This window comes from Rhinopithecus bieti, unplaced genomic scaffold, assembly GCF_001698545.2.
Source record: "Rhinopithecus bieti isolate Rb0 unplaced genomic scaffold, ASM169854v2 scaffold_21649, whole genome shotgun sequence".
NCBI lineage: Eukaryota > Metazoa > Chordata > Mammalia > Primates > Cercopithecidae > Rhinopithecus > Rhinopithecus bieti.
In genome coordinates, this window is record NW_016811584.1 from 2348243 (window position 1) to 2368352 (window position 20110).

A 20110-nucleotide genomic window follows, 5' to 3' on the forward strand; every position below is an offset into this window, starting at 1 on the left:
TTATCAGGAAGGCCCTCCCAGAGCACTCTTTATAAAACAGCATTACTTCCCTCATTACTCTGCCTTTTATACTGAGTTTTCTTCTCAGCACTTACCAATACATGGCATATCATTAATCTTTATTTGCTCACTAGAGTATTTTCCAGGTTTCCTTTCATTTAGTTTCAATAATATGCTTATAATTTTTTTTCTTTTGTAGCAGATAATACACATTTTAAGACCAATTTTTTTTTGGTGTGTAGCCTAAGCACATACTGCCAGTGCATGCGTTTTTTATTAATAGATTGTTATATTCATGTGATCCAATTGTACCAATACATATTTTAAATCTAAAAGAGACTTCTAAAGAACTATTAAGATTAGTGAAATTTTATAAAATGCCAGGTTAAATGTCATATAACTTACACATCATTAAAAAACACTATGGAGGCTTCTCTTTTTGTTCTGCATGCTTCATTTTTAATCACCCTAATTATCATGAATATTTAATACTATCTGTAGCAGTTAGAATATTTATGACTAAAGAGGCAGAAAACCAGTCTTACTGTATCTTCAAAAAAAAGAAGATGCATATTCTTATAGAGTAATACCCAGAAGTAGGGTATTTCCAAGGTTGCTTCATTTAGAAGCTCAACTATATTATCAAGTATTCACGTATTTTCCATCTTGTTCCTTTCTCAGTACACTTTATTTCATCCTTGGGCTTGTCCCATTATGATGACGTGATGACTGCTGCAGCTATGGGCATCACATTCTCAAGCAACAAGATTGAGAGACCAAAAAAAGGCCCTTTTATTACCATGTGACTCCTTTTATAGTGAAAATACTTTTTTTCCCCAAAGCTCCCCAGCACACTTTACCTCAGGACCCACTGGCAAGGAATGGTTTATACATGGGCTCAGGCATAAAACAATCACTAGCAAGAGAAATGAAAGCATATATACACACACATATATATACACACACACACATACACACACACACACACACACACACACACATATATATATCTCTTTTTTTTTGAGACAGAGTTTTACTCTGTTGCCAGGTTGGAGTGCAGTGGCACAATCTCGGCCCACTGCAACCTCCGCCTCCTGGGTTCAAGCTATTCTCCTAGCTTAGCCTCCTGAGTAGCTGGGACTACATGCGTGCAGCACCACACTGAGCTAACTTTTATATTTTTAGTAGAGACGGGGTTTCACCATGTTGGCCAGGATGGTCTTCATCTCTTGACCTCACGACCCACCCGCTTCGGCCTCCCAAAGTGCTGGGATTACAGGTGTGAGCCACCGTGCCCGCCTGAGAGCACCAATATTGGCTTAGGACTGGGCACAATGGTTCATGCCTATAATCCCAGCACTTTGGGAGGCTGAGGTGGGAGATAAGCTTGGACAACATAGAGAAACCCTGTCTCTATAAAAAATTTAAAAATAAATTGGGCATGGTGGCATACACCTATAGTCCCAACTATTCTGGAGGCTGAGGTGGGAGGATTGCTTGAGCCCAAGAGGTGGAGGTTGCAGTGAGCTGCGATTGCACCAGTGCACTCCAGCCTGGACGACAGAGATCCTGCCTCAAATATATATATGTATATAGACTTAGACCAACCATGATTCAATCCCTCTGATACATAGCTACATGGAGGGTGATTTCCCAAACAAAACCAGAATGCAGTTGATAAGAATTAGGCAAAGAGAATAAAACAAATCAGTACCAGAAACTAATTAAAAAAAAAAAAAATTATCCAGGGTCAATGCACAGTCCACATTCTATCGCACATAAAACAATCAACTAGAAGGTACCATGAGTTACTGTTCTCAAAAGTATGAATACCAAATGGTTTTACACAGGCAGTGGCAGTCTGTCTTAGGTGAGGCAGTGGCCTTCATCATTTGCTTCCAGCTTGACTGAAATTGTTGCCGAGCTGGTTTTCCTGTCTCTTGTTTTGCCCTACTCTAACTCACCCACCACACAGCTTCCAACTGTTTTGGTTTTTTTCCTAAATGCAGATTATCTAAAAATATGTTGATGCCACTGTGATGTCTCTGGTATAAAACCAAATTCCTAGGAATACCTTGCCCATCTCTTTGTAACCTGGTACCCACCCAAAGCTCCAACTCAACTGCTGCTGCCCTTAAAATGCCAGCCAGCTATACCAAACAATTTTCAGTGGGGCAGACGAGCCATCCTCTTCCCACCCTTCTCCTTTTCCATGTACTATTCTCTAATAATGGTTCATTTTATGTGTCAACTTGACTGGGCCATGAGGTTCCCAGATATTTGGTCAAACATGATTCTGGGTGTTTCTGTGAGAGTGTTTTTACATGAGTTCAACATTTAAATCATTATAGACTGAGTAAAGCAGAGTGCCCTCCCTAATGTCAATGGGCTGCATTCAATTGTCCTTGTCCAATTTTGTTCAACCCAACGCAACACAAATGCTGATCCTTCCCCAAATTCCTCCTGTATGATTGTCTTCAAGCTGAGACATTGGTTTTTTTCCCCCTCCCTTCAGACTTGGACTGAATTGGCTCTTCCTGGCTCCTGAGCCTGCTGGCCTTCAGACTGGAACTACATCACTGGTTTTCCTGGGCTTTCACCTACCAACTGCAGATCTTGGGACTTTTTAGGCTTCATAATCATATGAGCCAATTCCTCATAATAAATTTCTTTACATACAAGTTTCCTATTGATTCCTAATACACTCCCCCTCTATGTAACTAATTCATCTTCATGCCTCAGAAACTCACTGCCTTCGTATGTATACCCTTTGCACATCAACATTATGGCTTTCTTATATAATCATGATTGCTGACTGCTTTTTCTATCTTCCAGTCTATAGTGTAAGCTCCTTGTGAGGATCATGTAGTCCTATCAGTCTCTGGTGCTGAATATTATGCCTGTCATTACAGTAAGTGATCAAGAAACAAACACTTGCTGAATGCATATTAATGAAGTTTTTCAAATATTTCAGTAAAATTCCAAAAGAGTTAGTTGCCTCCCCCTCCAACCAAGAAAAATGACAAACCTGAAACCAGTCAATGGTACAGCAATTGATGAGGGATGGGAACTGTCTCAAGCGATTTCGAAAGGCATCTCCAATGGGGCTAAAGGCCACCACGACATGAAGATTATCTTTGCAGCGATTCACGAAGAAAGCAAACAGGGCTAAGGGGCTGAGTTCATCATGTTTACTGCCAGCCTGAGCTACTGGACGAACACCCTAGGGAATATCAGAAAATAAAACCTTGTAAATAAAATAGATAAGCTGGCAATGAGATTGGTGGATATTAGAATATGAAGAAGTTTTATTGCTCCCTGTAAATATCTGTAAAATTTTGGATTCATATCAATAGAATAACCTTGACATAGTTTGAACGTAGAAAACCTCTTCCAACTCAAAATTCTATAATTTAAAAACAAGTATCTGCCAAGAATTTACCTTATAAAGATAATCACAAAAGTTCACAAAGATGTATAGAAATATATACGAAATATAATTTTACTTTTTTTTTTTTTTTTTTTGAGAAGGAGTCTCACTTCTGTCGGCCCGAGGCCCTGGAGTGCAGTGCTGGATTTTCAGCCTCACTGCAAGCTCCCTGCGCTCCCCCGGATTTTACACCATTCTCCTGCCTCAGCCTCCCGAGTAGCTGGAACTACAGGCGTCTGCCACCTCGCCCAGCTAGTTTTTTGTATTTTTTAGTAGAGATGGGATTTCACCGTGTTAGCCAGGATGGTCTGGATCTCCTGACCTCGTGATCCGCCCGTCTCGGCCTCCCAAAGTGCTGGGATTACAGGCTTGAGCCACCACGCCCGGCCAATTTTACATTGTTTTTAAGAGAAAAAATGTAAACAGCTGAAGTATCAATCAGTAAGGAAGTAGTTATAAATGTAAAAGATCCACATATTAGCATTTTATACAACAGTTAAAAATAATAAAGTGGTGTCTCATGCCTGGAATCCTAGCTTCTTGGGAGGCTGAGGTAAGAGCCCAGGAGTTCGAAGCTGCAGTGAGCTATGACTGCACCACTGCACTCCAGCCTGGGCAACAGAGCAGTGAGACTTCATCTCTAGAAACACACACACACACACACACACACACACACACAGTGTATTTTGTGCTACGAGAAGATAAGTAAGATAAAATAACTAAAAAAAAAAGTTTTGCAACAGTATATTGAATATGATCCTGTTTAAAAAATATAGATGTATATAAAATAGCAAATATATAACAGAAATAGTGAAGAAATGGAAAAGTTTAGTAGCAAAGTGATGGGAATGAAAGATAGATAACAGCTAAGGCAGCAGGACAGCCTAGCAAAGCTTAGGAAATTCCATTTCCCAAAGGTGACTAGTCCTTGAATGGGCATATGGATGATGCATTTCTCCTATAAATCAGGAGAATACCACTAATTTGCAGCCTTGGTCACATCTCTGACATATCCCAGATAAAAGCAAAGAACATGAGTTTTTGTTGTGTTGTTTTGTCCTCTTTTCTCCTTCCACACTCCATACTATGAACTGGTAATGCACCATTTACTGAGGGCTGTGTAAGTGCCTGACACTACATAAGTGCTTTATTTTGTTTGATTCTCAAACCTCACAATAACCCCATGTGGGAAGAACTCTTATCTGTGCTGCCATTTCATGGAAGAGAAAAGCAGAGTACTTGAAAGTGTGAGTCCATTTCACTCTAGATGTTATGGCTGGAGGTGGGGAATTAAATATCCAAGTGTGAGTGATATATTTTGTGGGTAAAAGTGATTATGGTAATGAGAAAGTGTGATATTACTTTCATCTTAGAAATGAGGGTTAAAGTATGTGACAAGAGTGGACACGTCACCATTGTATTTTTTGTCAATTAAATCACAAACAAGACTTTCAGATGTATCAGACCCATAAGATAGTTTTATTAAAACTTTTTAAAAATTTACTAACCAGTGTAAACCACAAAGACTAATAAAGTAGCATTAAAATCATGCTTTCTTACATCAATGTAACCTTAAGAGATGATTTAAAATTCTCTAATCACTCATAAAACATGCTAAATAACATTAAACAGGTGAAACAAACTGCCATTATTATGAAGGTAGGAGTTACAAAACAAAAATTATGCCTCATAACTATGGTTAAAGCAATTTAAAATTCACCAAACAATGATGTATTTAACTAATATACTTAAAATTTTTAATTACCCCCAAAATCATATGTACAAACTATATTTATCCTGAAGAGCTGAGAAAAGGTTTCAAGAAATAAAGTTTTGTGCTAGGAGCAGTACTTTCCCAAAAGTGTTTACCTCCATCACTTCTTGTTTCTCATCTGCTGCAAAAATGTTAGGCACTTCTCCTGTATTGAGCACACTGTCAATATCCTCTAGAAAAGCTTCCTCTTTAATCTGAGTGTCTGTGATGAGAAAGACGGTCTTCTGGCCCCTCATGCCCACATTCCTTAACAGACCCTTAAAAAATAAAAATGTACTTGTAAGCAGAATATGGTAGACATCTGTTGGTTTCGATTTCCCTCACTTTCCCCTTCTTTTGATATCAACACTTTGATTTTTAGGGCAGTACCTCTCCCCCACTTCTACTGGGGCTGTCAACTGGGGCCTCCACTGCCTCTGTCCCCTGGGTGGGAGACCCAAACTGGTCAGACATTGATCACTGATTCAGAGGAAGGCATATGATTTAAGCAGGGCCCAATCATAGTCTTACTTCAGGGACTGAGACAGACTTGAAACAGAAAGAATCCTGGCTGTTCTGAGATAGAATATATAAAGGCCAGTAACCTTAATTACTTAGAGTTAACTGTTTGCCTCGTGGAATGAGCCTGCTGGAGAAGGAAGCCAAATGGAGGAGAGTTGTGTCAGGAGATAGAAAGAGTAATTACTAAGGACATTATTTGATACCCTAAATTCAGCTTTGTCAAAAGCCTATCTACCTCTAGACACTTCAGTGTAGACAGGCTGGGGTTTTTGTGCAGGGGTCAACTGCAACCCAAATTCCTAATATAAGATATGGGCTCAGTAGTGTGCTGAAGTTGACTTGTACAGGCTTGTTAGAACTGACTGTTAAAATTTCAGGAGCTTGTCAGAAGTTTGTAAAACATAGCCAGGATTTAAAAATTGAATTATATCAACTTACAATTATACAAAAATCTAGCTATATTTAAAAGGGGGGTAAATGCTTAAATCTCATCATCTCCTATTTTATTATGTTACTATTATCTATACTCTGGAAATTTTTTCAATCTATTGTATCAATACAGTAAAATACCATGTCATGGTGTTCTATGCATATCTCTTTTCAGTTCTGTTCTCAGTGACAGCATGTTGGGAGCTTCAGATCAGCCATGGGGGAGTTTTTACATCATGGAAATTGGAAAATCTACCATCAGAGGCTCCCTCTCACCCCCAGTCCTAGAAAGCTGGTTGTTAAACATTTGTCAGCATACAAACTGGCTGTGGTTCACAGTGAAATAGCATTACAACTTCCATAAGTTATTTTAAAAATAACCTTCTATATTGTAAAACCATATATTTTAAATCATTAAATATTAACTAATATTTTCACTCCATAAAATAAATGGTGAATTTTTATATTGCACACAACTATGTCCTTTTCCCATTAAAGCCATCTTCCAATATGAAGGCTGTTTTGTTCTTAGAAATAATTTTCTGTCATCAAAACTAGGGAGTCTATTTTTTAAGGTAGTATTGTATCAGGTTTATAATTATTAATATTATATCAAAATAAATCCTAGGCTGGGTGCAGTGGCTCACCCCTGTAATCTGAGCAGTTTGAGAGGGTGAGGCAGGAGAATTACTTGAGCCCAGGAGTTTGAGAGCAGCCTGGACAACATAATGAGTGACCATCCATAAAAAAAAAAAAAAAAAAAAAAAAAAAATTTGCCAGGCCTGGTGGTACATGCCTGTAGTCCCACAGGCAGCTACTAGGGAGGGTGAGGAGGGAGGGTTGCTTGAACCTGGGAGGTTGAGGCTGCAGTGAGTTATGATCATGCCACTGTATTCCAGCTGGGGTGACAGAGTGAGACACTTCTCCAAAAAAAAAAAAAAAAAATCTAAAAATTTTAATTTGGGCTGGGTGCGGTGGCTCAGGCCTGTAATCCCAGCACTTTGGGAGGCCGAGGCGGGTGGATCACCTGAGGTTGGGAGTTCGAGACCAGCCTGACCAACATGGAGAAACCCTGTCTCTACGAAAAATACAAAATAACCTGGGCATGGTGGCACATGCCTCTAATCCCAGCTACTCGGGAGGCTGAGGCAGGACAATCGCTTGAACCCAGGAGGCGGAGGTTGCAGTGAGCCAGGATCGTGCCATTGCCCTTTAGCCCTGGCAACAAGAGCAAGACTGCATCTCAAAAAAAAAAAAAAAAAAAAACCATAAAAATTTTAATTTAAAATAAACTTTACAATACAATATACACAAACATATTTAACTTATTGTCATGAGCATCATTGTAATTTTTTTTTGTTTTTTTGAGACAAAGTCTCACTCGCTTGCCTGGGCTGGAGTGCAGTGTCATAATCTTGGCTTACTGTAACTTCTGTCTCCCAGGTTCTAGCGATTCTCCTGCCTCAGTCTTCCAAGTATCTGCGATTACAGGTTCATTCCACTACAAATGATTCTCCTGCCTCAGGCTCTTGAGTAGCTGCAATTACAGGTCCGTTCCACCACACTTGGCTAATTTTTGTATTTTTAGAAGACAGTTTCATCATGTTGGCCAGGCTGGTCTCAGACCTCTGACCTCAGGTGATCCAAGACCAACTTGGCCAACATGGTGAAATCCCATCTCTAGCAAAAATACAGGAAAAAAAAATTAGCCAGTCATGGTGGCAGGCACCAATAATTCCAGCTACTAGGGAGGCTGAGGCAGTAAAACCACTTGAACTCGGCAGGTGGAGGTTGCAGTGAGTGGAGATTGTGCCACTGCACTACAGCCTGGGTGACACCGTGAGACTTTGTCTCAAAAAAAAAAAAAAAAAGATATTAATTATATGTCAGGAATATTAAGAAAACCCTACATACATTATATAATTTAACCACAATAATCTTTGAAATAGGTGGTATTATCCAAATTTTACAAATGAAGAATCGAGAAAGTGACCATCAGTAAGATAATGGGCCAGGAAGCTCTAGACCCTTGTTCCACCCTGAAGACACTGTATTAGCAATATATAGAATACAATTACCTTTGTGAGAACTTTGGAAACTAGTTAAGTGGCTGCAGCACCCAGAAAAGAGCATGAACAAGAGAAGGGACTGTTCCCAAAAGGGTGAGACAGTACCTCATAATTTTTCTCACTCTAGCCCCTCCCCCGAACTGGGCATAGTATGGGGAGATCCAGAGAATACCATCCAAATCCTGGCTCCTTCCTCAGGACAGAAGGAATATAGTTGAACTTGAGCCCAGAATACTGGCTTATGTGGGGGCTGTTCCACCTGCCTTCAGGTGCTAACAGGAACCAATGGCCTATTTTGGACACCAGGTTGGAGGCCCCTGAAACAGGGTGAGTTCCCTGGTGGGTTAGAGCAGCAGAAGCTGCAGTTCTACAGGCAGGCACCAGGGAGAGCAAGAGATCAAGGGCAGAGGAATACAACGGAATCAGCAACTGAAAGCCCCTGAGAAGAAACAGCAAATTAAGACAGCCAAAAGCACTCATACATGCAACAATAAAAGCACACATACAACCTCAAAGAAGACACGTCCCCAGAAAAGGTCTGAAAGGTCCCAGAACCTCTAGCTAGGTTGATTGGTGAAGGTCTTCCCTGAATGAGTCCAGTCATAATGATTGGGAGGGGTGGCTTTATTTCAAATGGTCAACTCTCAAAAAGATCACAAGGGATGCAAAGAAATAAGGAAATGTGGCCCAATCAAAGAAACAAAATAAAGTTCCAGAAACCAACCATAAGGAAATGCAGATCCATGAACTGACTAGCAAAACATTTAAAATAACTACCTTAAAGATTCTCAGTGAGCTGAAAGGAACCCAGAGCTAAATCAGGAAAACAATACATGAACAAAATGAGAATTAACAAAGATATAGAAACCATAAAATATAAATAGAAATTCTGGACCCAAAACATAAAACTGAACTAAAAAGTTATCTAGAGGGGTTCAATATTAGACTTGATCGGGCAGAATCAAGAGTCAACCAACTTGAAAACAAGTAATTGGAAATCACCAGGTTAATGGAGCAAAAACTAAATAAAGACAATAAAGGAAGGTGGAGAAAGCCTAAGGGATTTATGGTACACCATCAAGTGGACTGATACATGCATTATGGAAATCCCAGAATAAGAGAGAGAGGAAGAGAGGACAGAGTGCTTTTTCAAGAAATAATGGCTGAAAATTTCTCAAATCTGAGGAAAGAAGTGGATATAAAAATTCCATTTTATGGAAGATCAATGAATTCCAACTAGGATGAAGTCAAAGAAATCCACACTAAGAAACAATATAATCAAACTGCCAAAAGTCAAATACAAAGAGAAAATATTGAAAGCAGCCAGAGAAAAGCAACTTGTCATCTACAAGGGAACTACCTTAAGATTATCAGTGAATTTCTCAGCAGAAAATGTACAGACCAGAAGGAAGTAGGGTGACATATTCTAATTGCAGAAAGATAAAAATTTGTCAACCAAGGACACTGTATCTGGTAGAGCTGCCCTACAAAAATGAAGGTGAAATTAAAACCCTTCCAGATGAACAAACAATGAGGGAGTCCTTACCACTAGATCTGCCCTACAAGATATGCTAAAGGGAGTCCTTTAAGCTAAAGTTGAAACAAAAGAACCTAGATTACTACTAAGACAACGTTAATGCCATCATCATTATCATCATCAGGTTCATGTTTAAATCTGCTAAAAACCATATCTGAAATAAGTCCTCTCTGAACTGGATAAATATATAGTCAGTGGCATAAGCCAGGCACAGAAAGATAAACATCACATGTTCTCACTTACATGTAGGAGCCAAAAATTTGACCTCATGGAGGTAGAGAGTAGAAAGACAGTTATCAGAGGCCAGAAAGGAGATGCAGGCAGGGGAGGATAAAGAGAAGCAGGTCAGTGGGTATGAACATCCAGTTAGAAGAAGTTGCAGTGTTCAATAGTACAATAGCGCAACTATATTTAACAATGTATTGCGTATTTCAAGATAGAAGATATGCAATGTTACCAAAACAAAAAGACCAATGTTCTACATGATAGATATCCTAAATGTGCTGACTCCATAGTTATTCATTTTACGCATGTATCAAAATATTACATGTACCTCAGAAATATGTACAAATATTATACAACAATTTTTTTTAAAGCAGCAGCCATGGTAATAGTGTAGTGGATAAGACTTGAGTTAGAAAGCCTTGCTCTGTTGTGTATCACATGTCACTCAGCTTTGGTAAAACACAGAGACAACCCACCTGCTGCATTGCATTGCTGTACCTATAGAATGAGATCATGTAGGTAAAAGCCAGGTAAAGCACTCAGGACAGAACTCAGCACACACAGTAGATGCTCTATGGACAGTATCATCATCATCATCATCATCATCATCACTGGAGTTCAGTACACAGCTACACAGATTGGTTCTCTCTTTACAAGTAAAAGAATGTATGGTTTTCATTTTAGATACTAGGCTTCTTCATAATCTTACCTTCATATCCTCTCTCCATTCATTCATACCATAGCTCTTAGAAATTTCTGGTTGGAAAATATGCATTTTTGCCATGGATGTAGCCAGACGAGTTAAAGATTGACGACCACTTCCTCCAAGTCCGACGAGCAAAGCATTTCCACCAGACTGCTTTAGAACTCGACAGATTCTTGATAAATGTTCCAAAACATACCTACCACAAAATAAAAATTTTATTATTACAATAAAAATGTAAATGTATATTTACATGTAACTACTGTTTTACTTTCCTAGAAGAACATGACTTTGCTGTCCCATATGTTACTATCCCAGTTTTAAAGAGTTTACTATCAAAAACTGTGATTTTTTCAAAAGCAGTTACAACTGGATCATTTGATGTAGGGGAAAACTAATTAAAAGTTCAAATTCAGGAAACCTGATATACAAGTTATACAAATAAAATGAAATATTAACTGGCAGTATATTATCACTTTTATTAAATATGTTTCTTCAGTCTCTTAAGATTTCTGTGTGAGAAAAGATCATTACCTATAAAACAACAAATTCAGAAAAGGCACTTAGCTTCACTGGTAATTAGGTTAATTAAAATTAAAATGATAATGAGATACCATTTCACTCTCCTTAGACTAGAAAAACTTACAATATCTGTCAATCCTAAGCATCAGCAAAGGTAAAGAACAATGGAAGTTCTCAAAAATAATAATCATTTTTAAAGATGTTTTGGCAAAATTTAGTAAAGTTGAAGATGCTTATATACTATGACATGATAATCCCACTTATAGGAAAATAGCCTAGAGAAATTCTCACACATGTACCCAAGGAGACACACATGAGAATTTTCAAAGCCTTTCTTATAATAGCAAAAACTAGAAGTCACCTAAAATTTGTCTCAGAAGAAGGACTACACTGTGGTACAATTATATAATAGAATGCAATATAGTGGTAAATATTCATTTTTCTTTGACTCTCACAATATGGAATAAACCAACTAGTAGCAGAAGATTATGTCCAGTATTATACCATTTAGATGCGGTTTTAAAATATGCAAAATAAGACTGCATATATATTTAGGAATACACACATGTATAATAAAAGTTCTAAGAAACACAAGTTTCAGTCGGGTGCAGTGGCTCATGTGTGCAATCCCAGCACTTTGGGAGGCCAAGGCGGGCAGATCACTTGAGGTCAGGAGTTTGAGACCACCCTGGCCAGCAAGGTGAACCCTATCTCTACTAAAAATACAAAAAAATTAGCTGGGTGTGGTGTTGCATGCCTGTAGTCCCAGCTACCTGGGAGGCTGAGGTAGGAGAATTGCTTGAACCCAGGAGGCAGAGGTTGCAGTGAGCCGAGATTGTGCCATTGTACTCCAGCCTGGACGACAGAGCAAGACTCAGTCTCCAAAAAAAAAAAAAAAAAAAAAAGTTTCTTTTCACTGCTACTCTTAGGACACAGGATGCAGTGAGAGAGTGTGACTATAACAGGGAACTTCAAATAAATTACTAATATTTTATGTCTTATGCTGGATAATGGGTACAAAGTTATTCACCGTATTTTCTTTACACCTTTTGGTACATTTATTTTATAACATTCATAACAACATTTTACAGATAGAATTTCAAGCATCAACACCCTATATAGGGTACTAAAAATGACAAGATTCATTCCTTGTTTTTGGTGTGTTTGATTATCTCATCTAAGGCACTGGTCCACAACACACTAAAAATGAAGAATATTTGGAATTTCAATATAAACTCTATCATCTCCTTCAAGGTCAGGATTCATATAGTCACCAAACATGAGATTTCTTAAGTCTTCTTCAGTTACCTATGGAAAGGAAATCAATAAATTATAAAATTTAAAACATTTAAAAAATACATTTAAGAAAATATATACAATTTTTGTTTCATCCATGTTATAATTAATTTTTTAAACATTAGGGTAGTAAATAATATACTTACAAAATTAATACCTGAAATTATATCCTTAGGATATAAAAAGAAAAGTAAGATTTCTATCATATACGTTTTGTTGTTGTTAGGCTAGAGAAGTCATTCTGGGTGACTCCCATTTATTGAGTAGTTACTAAGTGATGGTCATCATGTTAAGCACTTTATATCTATTATAGCATTTATTCCCTATCACATAAGGTGTTATTCTTTAAATAACTTCTATGTTGCATACTTTCCTATGAAGATAAATCTTCTCAAAACAAACACCTATTTACAAGGAATGCTAAAAAAAATTTCATTAAGAAATGATTTTCAAAAATATAACTTAATTGTAACAATTCATGTATTGTACTGCTTTAACTCAATATGTTCTTAATCACTGTACTCACAGGTGCATTTTGTTTCCTCAAATGTGAAAAGATACTGTCAAATGATTCTTTAAAATGGTCCTTTATAACAGTTTTAGTTAACTGGAACAGCCATCTTCGATCATCATCATTAATGAGGCGATCGTAAAACACTCGGAGAACCTCATGCACAAACAGACGGATCATAGTGTGTTTGCTCGCCACAGCATCTCTTTCAATGAGTAAACAGCCCCGGATGACACGTGAAAAATCACGCAAGTTGAAAGTATAATGGGATTTTGTGGGAGTGGGTAAAAGATTTTCCACAGATTGTTTATATATCTGAATATGAAAAAAGCAACAAAGCAAAAATAAAATGCTTATAATCAGCAAAGTCATGTAACCAATGGAATGTTATACAAAATATTTTATTTACTCTATCAGATTATATGGACTTGGACTGAGCACGGTGGTTCACATCTGTAATCTCAGCACTTTGAGAGGCTGAGCTGGGCAGATCACCTAAGGTCAGGAATTCGAGACCAGCCTGGCCAACGTAGCAAAACCCGTCTCTACTAAAAATACAAAAATTAGCCAGGTGTCGTGGCGCATGCCTATAATCCCAGCTACTCAGGAGGCTGGGGCAGGAGAATGGCTTGAACCCAGGAGGTGGAGGTGGATGTTGCAGAGAGCCGAGATCGCGCCATTGCACTCCAGCCTGGGCAACGAAGTGAGACTCTGTCTCAAAAAAAAAAAAAAGAAAAAAGAAAAAAGATCATCCTGGCTTGGAAAATTGCACAGTACTAAGCCTAGCATGGCATATATGTTTATTTTGGCTTATAGCACTCAACCAGGCATTATAAAGCTGAGGGAACTTAACATCTGATTCCATCCAAGCCCATCCAAGTAGAAACCTGTTTCTACTTTTATTTCCCAGTTATTATGGTTATGCCGTTTAAAGGCGAACAATCTGAGGTTAAATAGTGAAAACAAAATCTTTTATAGAAAGTGAAATCAGATAACTCATGCTGAATCATTCCACAAGATGATGATGAAATAATTTTCTGTACTACAATCAACTTCAAAACAAATCAATTTGTTCTTCTCTTCCCTTCTATCCTTATTCCCTCACCCCCTTCTTCCTTATATCTAAATTGGCTATAAGGAAATGAAGTATATTTTTACTATGTACTGATTCACCAAATGAATTTAATGTTCTCTTAAAGGCCAGGTGAATTAAGCCCTTTTATAATATAAGTCCAAAACAGGAAAATAAAAAACCTTTTTTTTTTTTTTTTTTTTTTTTGAGATGGAGTCTTGTTCTGTCGCCAGGCTGGAGTGGCGTGGCACAATTCAGCTCACTGCAACCCTGCCTCCCAGGTTCAAGTGATTCTCCTGCCTCAGCCTCCCGAGTGACTGGGACTACAGGTATGCACCACCACGCCCAGCTAATTTTTGTATTTTCAGTAAAGATGGGGTTTCACCATGCTGGTCAGGATAGTCTCAATCTCTCAACCTCATGATCCACCCACCTCGGCCTCCCAAAGTGCTAGGATTACAGGCGTGAGTCACCACGCCCAGTCAACATTTTTTATTTGTATGTGTTCTGTGATTCATCTCCCTGCTCCAGCCTCCACACATGGTAGGTCTACAATGCTTCAAATACAGAAAAACAGAAAAAAGCTGGGAGTAGGGTGGTGGCAGGTATGCTTTCTGTATCCCCTTCTACCTGACCAACACCCCTGTATTTTCCAGGACATGCCTGAAATAGAAATATTATATTTATAAATAAAAGCACTTTTCTGTATCAGAATAAATGAGATAGTAATCTCTTTGCTCATAGTTTCTTTACTTGAACAGCACACACTTTCCACTGAAACAAGAGGAGAATTTTAGAAGATAAGACTGATGTTCTTGGAAATGGATGGAAGGATTCTAGGGAGCTTTTAGCTTCCAGTTGCAGTGATCACAAAATGAAACTTGCTTTTTCAAGCTTCTAGAAAGTGTAGGTTGGTAAGATCATGACTGACATGCTTTTATATATATTGTTTCCCATTTACCATTAGAGATGAGGCTGGCTCTAGTCTCTGAACAGAGGCAAATAACACATCTAAAATAAGTTAAAAACTGTTCTTTGGCCATATGGGGAGTCTTGTTGTCTGTTTCCACGCTTGTATTTCTCTTTTATAATTATTTTTTCATTGCTACTTATAAATTATATGGTCTGACTAAAAGTAATGTATTCATAAGCTGCTTAAATTTCTTTAAGACAAGCATGAAAAATGGGAGGGAAGACAGAAGAAACTTGACAAATACCAGAGTAGGACCCTAACGGCAAAATACCTGTGATGTGGCAGATACTAGTTTTAGATGTTTTCCTTAAACAACCTTGTAAAATAGGTGTTTTATTCCATTTTAGTCATTAAATAAACAGCCTCTAGAATGTCAAATTACTTGCTCAAAGTCATATACCCAGGAAATAGCAGTCAAGGCTCAACCCAAGTTAGATGCCCTCATTTCAAATCGTGTGATCTTCCTATTCTCTGGTCTTCTAAACAGTTTCTCTGACACCAAAGACCAAAGCAGATAGTTAAGTGGGAAACAACGTTAAACAAATAAAATAAGGGACAAATGAGGGAAATATGCAATACTAAAACATTTACGTTGCATTACTGACTGACCTCCATAGTCCCATTGACTATCTGGTTCCCAATTACAAAGTACTCTGGAGGAAATTCACGAGTTCTAAGGTAGAATGCTACAATAGATGAGAAGATTCGGACCATAGTTTCATCACTAAAAGAATTAATACTGCAGATGTTGAAATGTCGAATACAACGGGGAGTAACTGGATTTCTTCCACCACCTGGAGGGCCCATTGCAGCAATCAGCTCTATGTCCACCAGCGTGATTTTACTTGTGTCCTTAAGGTCATACCTTAGAAAGCACACACAAAAAACTTAGATTATCTGTTATAAACACAGTAAGATGGAATGAAATACAGATCTCCCAAGAAATTTAATCAGACTTTAGCTTCTCTAAAAGGAATAACTTCAGATAACACTTTGAGTAGGAGAGAATTTTTTTTTAAAGCAGAATTTGGTTTCTCCCCTCAGTGACTGATTCTGTTACCCAGATTCTGGGTATCTAGAATGACCCTTCCTCTTACTTTTCCCTCTCTTTCCTCCTACTCTTCCTTACAGTTTGACTCTCCATTTCTCCTTTCTTATTCCAATTCTAGAAGCATGGATGAGTGATCAATCCTATTTGTAGCTGTTTAATGATAAGGTTATCATGTATCTCATTTTACCTAGGACAATTCTGGCTTGTGCTTGTTGTACTGAAGTAATTATTAATAACACTCCCCTTTTACTGTCAGAAAGGTCACAGTTTGAACACTAAGTTATGTAGTCAAACTGGTTATAGCAATGTCCTGATTTTCTTTTTCTCATCTCAAACTGTATCTTCAGAGTGGATAAGGATGTCTAAATAGGATCTATACATTTTGTTATAGAAAGGGACCCATTAGGGAAAAATGAAATTTCAAGGAAGTTAATCAGAAAGAAGTATGAAATGACACAATTTAGTTGGAACCACTTAGAGTAAAAGGTTGCTATTGTCAATAAGCCATCAAGTCTTTAATACTGAAGCTATTGCACACACACAGACATACACATACAGAGGCTGGGGGAGGAGTCTATCTAGCCAGTCCTTAGGCTAAAAGCATGCTAGAAAGTATGAAAATATGTTTTTTGGTAACAACCCTAATAATCATCAATAGAAGACCAGCTAAGTAAATTAAGGCAACATCCACATAATACTAAAGCCAATAAAATGAATGAGTAGACAAATATGCACTGATATGGCTATTCAAGATAAATATATAAGTGTAAAATAATTTACAAAACATTACATGTAATGTGAGCCTATTTTAAAACATAAAAATAGACTTATATAGAAAAAAATCACTGTGGAATAGTGATTATCTCCTGATAATCACTAACTCAGGAGAGTGACTATCTCCTGAGATAATTGCAGTTATTATCTCAACAATGGTTATCTCCTGAAAGCAGAATTCCTAGGGCCTATAGTAATAACAAGAATGCATCTGTAAAATACGACTTAGCTTTGAAATTCATTTACCCTTGTCTTGAGATAAAAATCTTGGCATACTGAAGAACAGAAAAGTACATTTAAGAGGAGGAAAGGAAGAATTATTAATCCTAATGAAAAGGTGCTATATCTTGCATGTGAGAAACTAACCATGTCACCATAAAGTGGTGTGGGGAGAATAGAAGGGTTATCCATGAGATTGCTGTCAAATACAAGCCATCTCCAAGATATAGTAGGTAGTTCCAAGCAGCCACAGAAAATATACAGTTAAAAACATGGTAGAAAAATAGGGTGCTGATTATGGTTACTTAGGCTGGACACTACCCACAAATTATTGACTTGGGGGAATGGTACTTGGAAGGATGTAACCTGTAAGTTATTTTCAAAAATTGAAATTAAGTTGAAAAGTGCAGGCATACCGCATTTTATTTCACTTCACTTCATTAAGCTTTGCAGATACTGTGTTTTTTACAAACTGAGAAAGGTTTTTAGAAACCCTGTGTTGAACAGGTCTACAGGCACCATTTTTCCAACAGCATTTGCTTACTTCCAGTCTCTGTGTCACATTTCGGTAATTCTTGCAATATTTCAAACTTTTCCATTATTTTTATATCTGGTATGGTGATCTGTGATCAGTGATCTTTGATGTTACTATTGTAATTGTTTTGGAGCACCATGAATTGCACCTATATAAGAAGAAAAACTTAACTGATAAATATTGTGTGTGTTCTGACTGTTACACTGACTGGCTGTTTCCCATCTCTCTCTCTCTTCTCAGACCTTCCTATTCCTTGAGATACAACAATATGGAAGTTAGGCCAATGAATAATCCTCCAGGCCGGGCGTGGTGGCTCATACCTGTAATCCCAGCACTTTAGGAGGCCAAGGCAGTGGATCACTTGAGGTCAGGAGTTCAAAACCAGCCTTGCCAACATGGCAAAACTGTCTCTACTAAAAATGCAAAAATTAGCTGGGTGTGGTGGTATGTACCTGTAATCCCAGCTACTTGGCAGGCTAGGGCATGAGAATCACTTGAACCTGGGAGGCGGAGGTTGTAGTGAGCCAAGATCACGCCACTACACTCCAGCCTGAGCGACAGAGTAAGACTTTGTCTCAAATAAAAGCAAAAAAAAAAAAAAAAAAAAAAAAAAAAAAAGCCAAAAATCTCTCAGTAAACTAGGAATAAAAGTAACTTCCTCAACTTGGTAAGGAATATCTATAAAAACTCTACAGTTAACACCATACTTAACGGTGAGAATCTCCAAGCTTTCCCACTAAGATCAGGAACAAGGTAAGAATGTTCCCTCTCCCCACTTCTTTTCAACATCATAATAAGGGCTAGCAATAAGGAAAAAAAAGGTATACAGACTGAGAAGAAAGAAATGAAACTGTCCTTGTTTGCAGGTAACATGATGATCTATAAAGAAAATCTGAAAGAACTACAAAAAACTCCTGGAACTAATAAGTGATTATAGCAAGCTTGTAAAGAGTTACCATGTAAAAGTCAATCACCTTTTTATATATCAGCAATAAACAAGTGGAATTTGAAATTAAAAGTACAACACCTGGGCCAGGCACAGTGGCTCATGCCTGTAATCCCAGCATTTTGGGAGGCCAAGGAAGGTGGATCACTTGAGGTCAGGAGTTCGAGACCAGCCTAGCCAACATGGTGAAAACCTGTCTCTACTAAAAACACAAAGGCCGGGAGCGGTGGCTCAAGCCTGTAATCCCAGCACTTTGGGAGGCCGAGACGGGCGGATCACGAGGTCAGGAGATCAAGACCATCCTGACTAACCTGGTGAAACCCCGTCTCTACTAAAATACAAAACCTAGCCGGGCGAGGTGGCGGGCGCCTGTAGTCCCAGCTACTCGGGAGGCTGAGGCAGGAGAATGGCGTGAACCCGGGAGGCGGAGCTTGCAGTGAGCTGAGATCTGGCCACTGCACTCCAGCCCGGGTGACAGAGCAAGACTCCGTCTCAAAAAAAAAAAAAAAAAAAAAAAACAAAAATTAGTTTGGCATAGTGGCGCATGTCTGTAAACCCAGCTACTTGGGAGGCTGAGGCAGGAGAATCTCTTGAACCCAGAGGCAGAGGTTGTAGTGAGCCAAGATCATGCCACTGCACTCCAGCCTGGGTGACACAGTGAGACTCGGTCTCAAAAAAAAAAAAAAAAAAAAAAAAAGTACAACACAATTTACATTAGCACCCATCCCCAATGAAATACTTAGGGATATATCTAACAAAATATATAGAAGATCTATATGAGGAAAACTATAAAACCCTGATGAACTAAATCAAAATACTAAATAAAGAGAGGTATTCCATGTTCATGGATAGGAAAACAATATTATGACAGACTTTCCAAACTTGACTTGTAGATTCAATGCAATCCCAATCTAAATCCCAGCAAGTTATTTTTTGGATATTGAAAAACTGATTCTAAAGTTGATATGGAGAGGCCAAAGGCCCAGATTAGTCAACACTATTGAAAGAGAAGAACAAAGTCAGAGGACTGACACTACCCAACTTTAAGGCTTACTATAAAACTACAGTAGTCAAGACAATGTGGTACTGACAGAACAGACAAATAGGTCAGTGGAACAGATTAGAGAGCCCAGAAATAGACCCAATAAATATAGTCAACTGATCTTTGACAAAGGAGCAAAGGCAATATTAGGGAGCAAAGATAGTCTTTTCAAGAAATTTTGCTGGGCACAGTGGCCCATACCTATAATCCCACCTACCCAGGAGGCTGAGGCAGATGGATTGCTCGAAGCTAGAATTTTGAGAACAGCCTCAACAACATAGCAAGACCCCTATCTTTTAGCAAAAGACAAATACTATTAAACAATTGGACACACACATGCAAAAAATTGACCTATACACAATTTTACCCACCCTTCACAACAATTAACTAAAAATGGATCACAGGCCTAAATATTAAATGCAATACTATAAAACTCCTAGGAGATAGCAAAGGAATAAACCCAGCTGAACTTGGGTATAGCAATGACTTTTTCAGACACAA

General features: G+C 38.2%; 1 protein-coding gene across 1 annotated transcript in view; it reads right to left on the reverse strand.

Annotated features, from left to right (window-relative positions):
- DNAH12 (dynein axonemal heavy chain 12) overlaps nt 1-20110 on the reverse strand; it is a 245562-nt gene that overhangs the window by 96313 nt on the left and 129139 nt on the right. The window contains 6 exon segments of the mRNA XM_017894137.1: nt 3029-3223; nt 5300-5461; nt 10675-10870; nt 12320-12498; nt 13004-13312; nt 15652-15907. Of these exon segments, the coding sequence (XP_017749626.1) occupies nt 3029-3223; nt 5300-5461; nt 10675-10870; nt 12320-12498; nt 13004-13312; nt 15652-15907 (1297 nt within the window).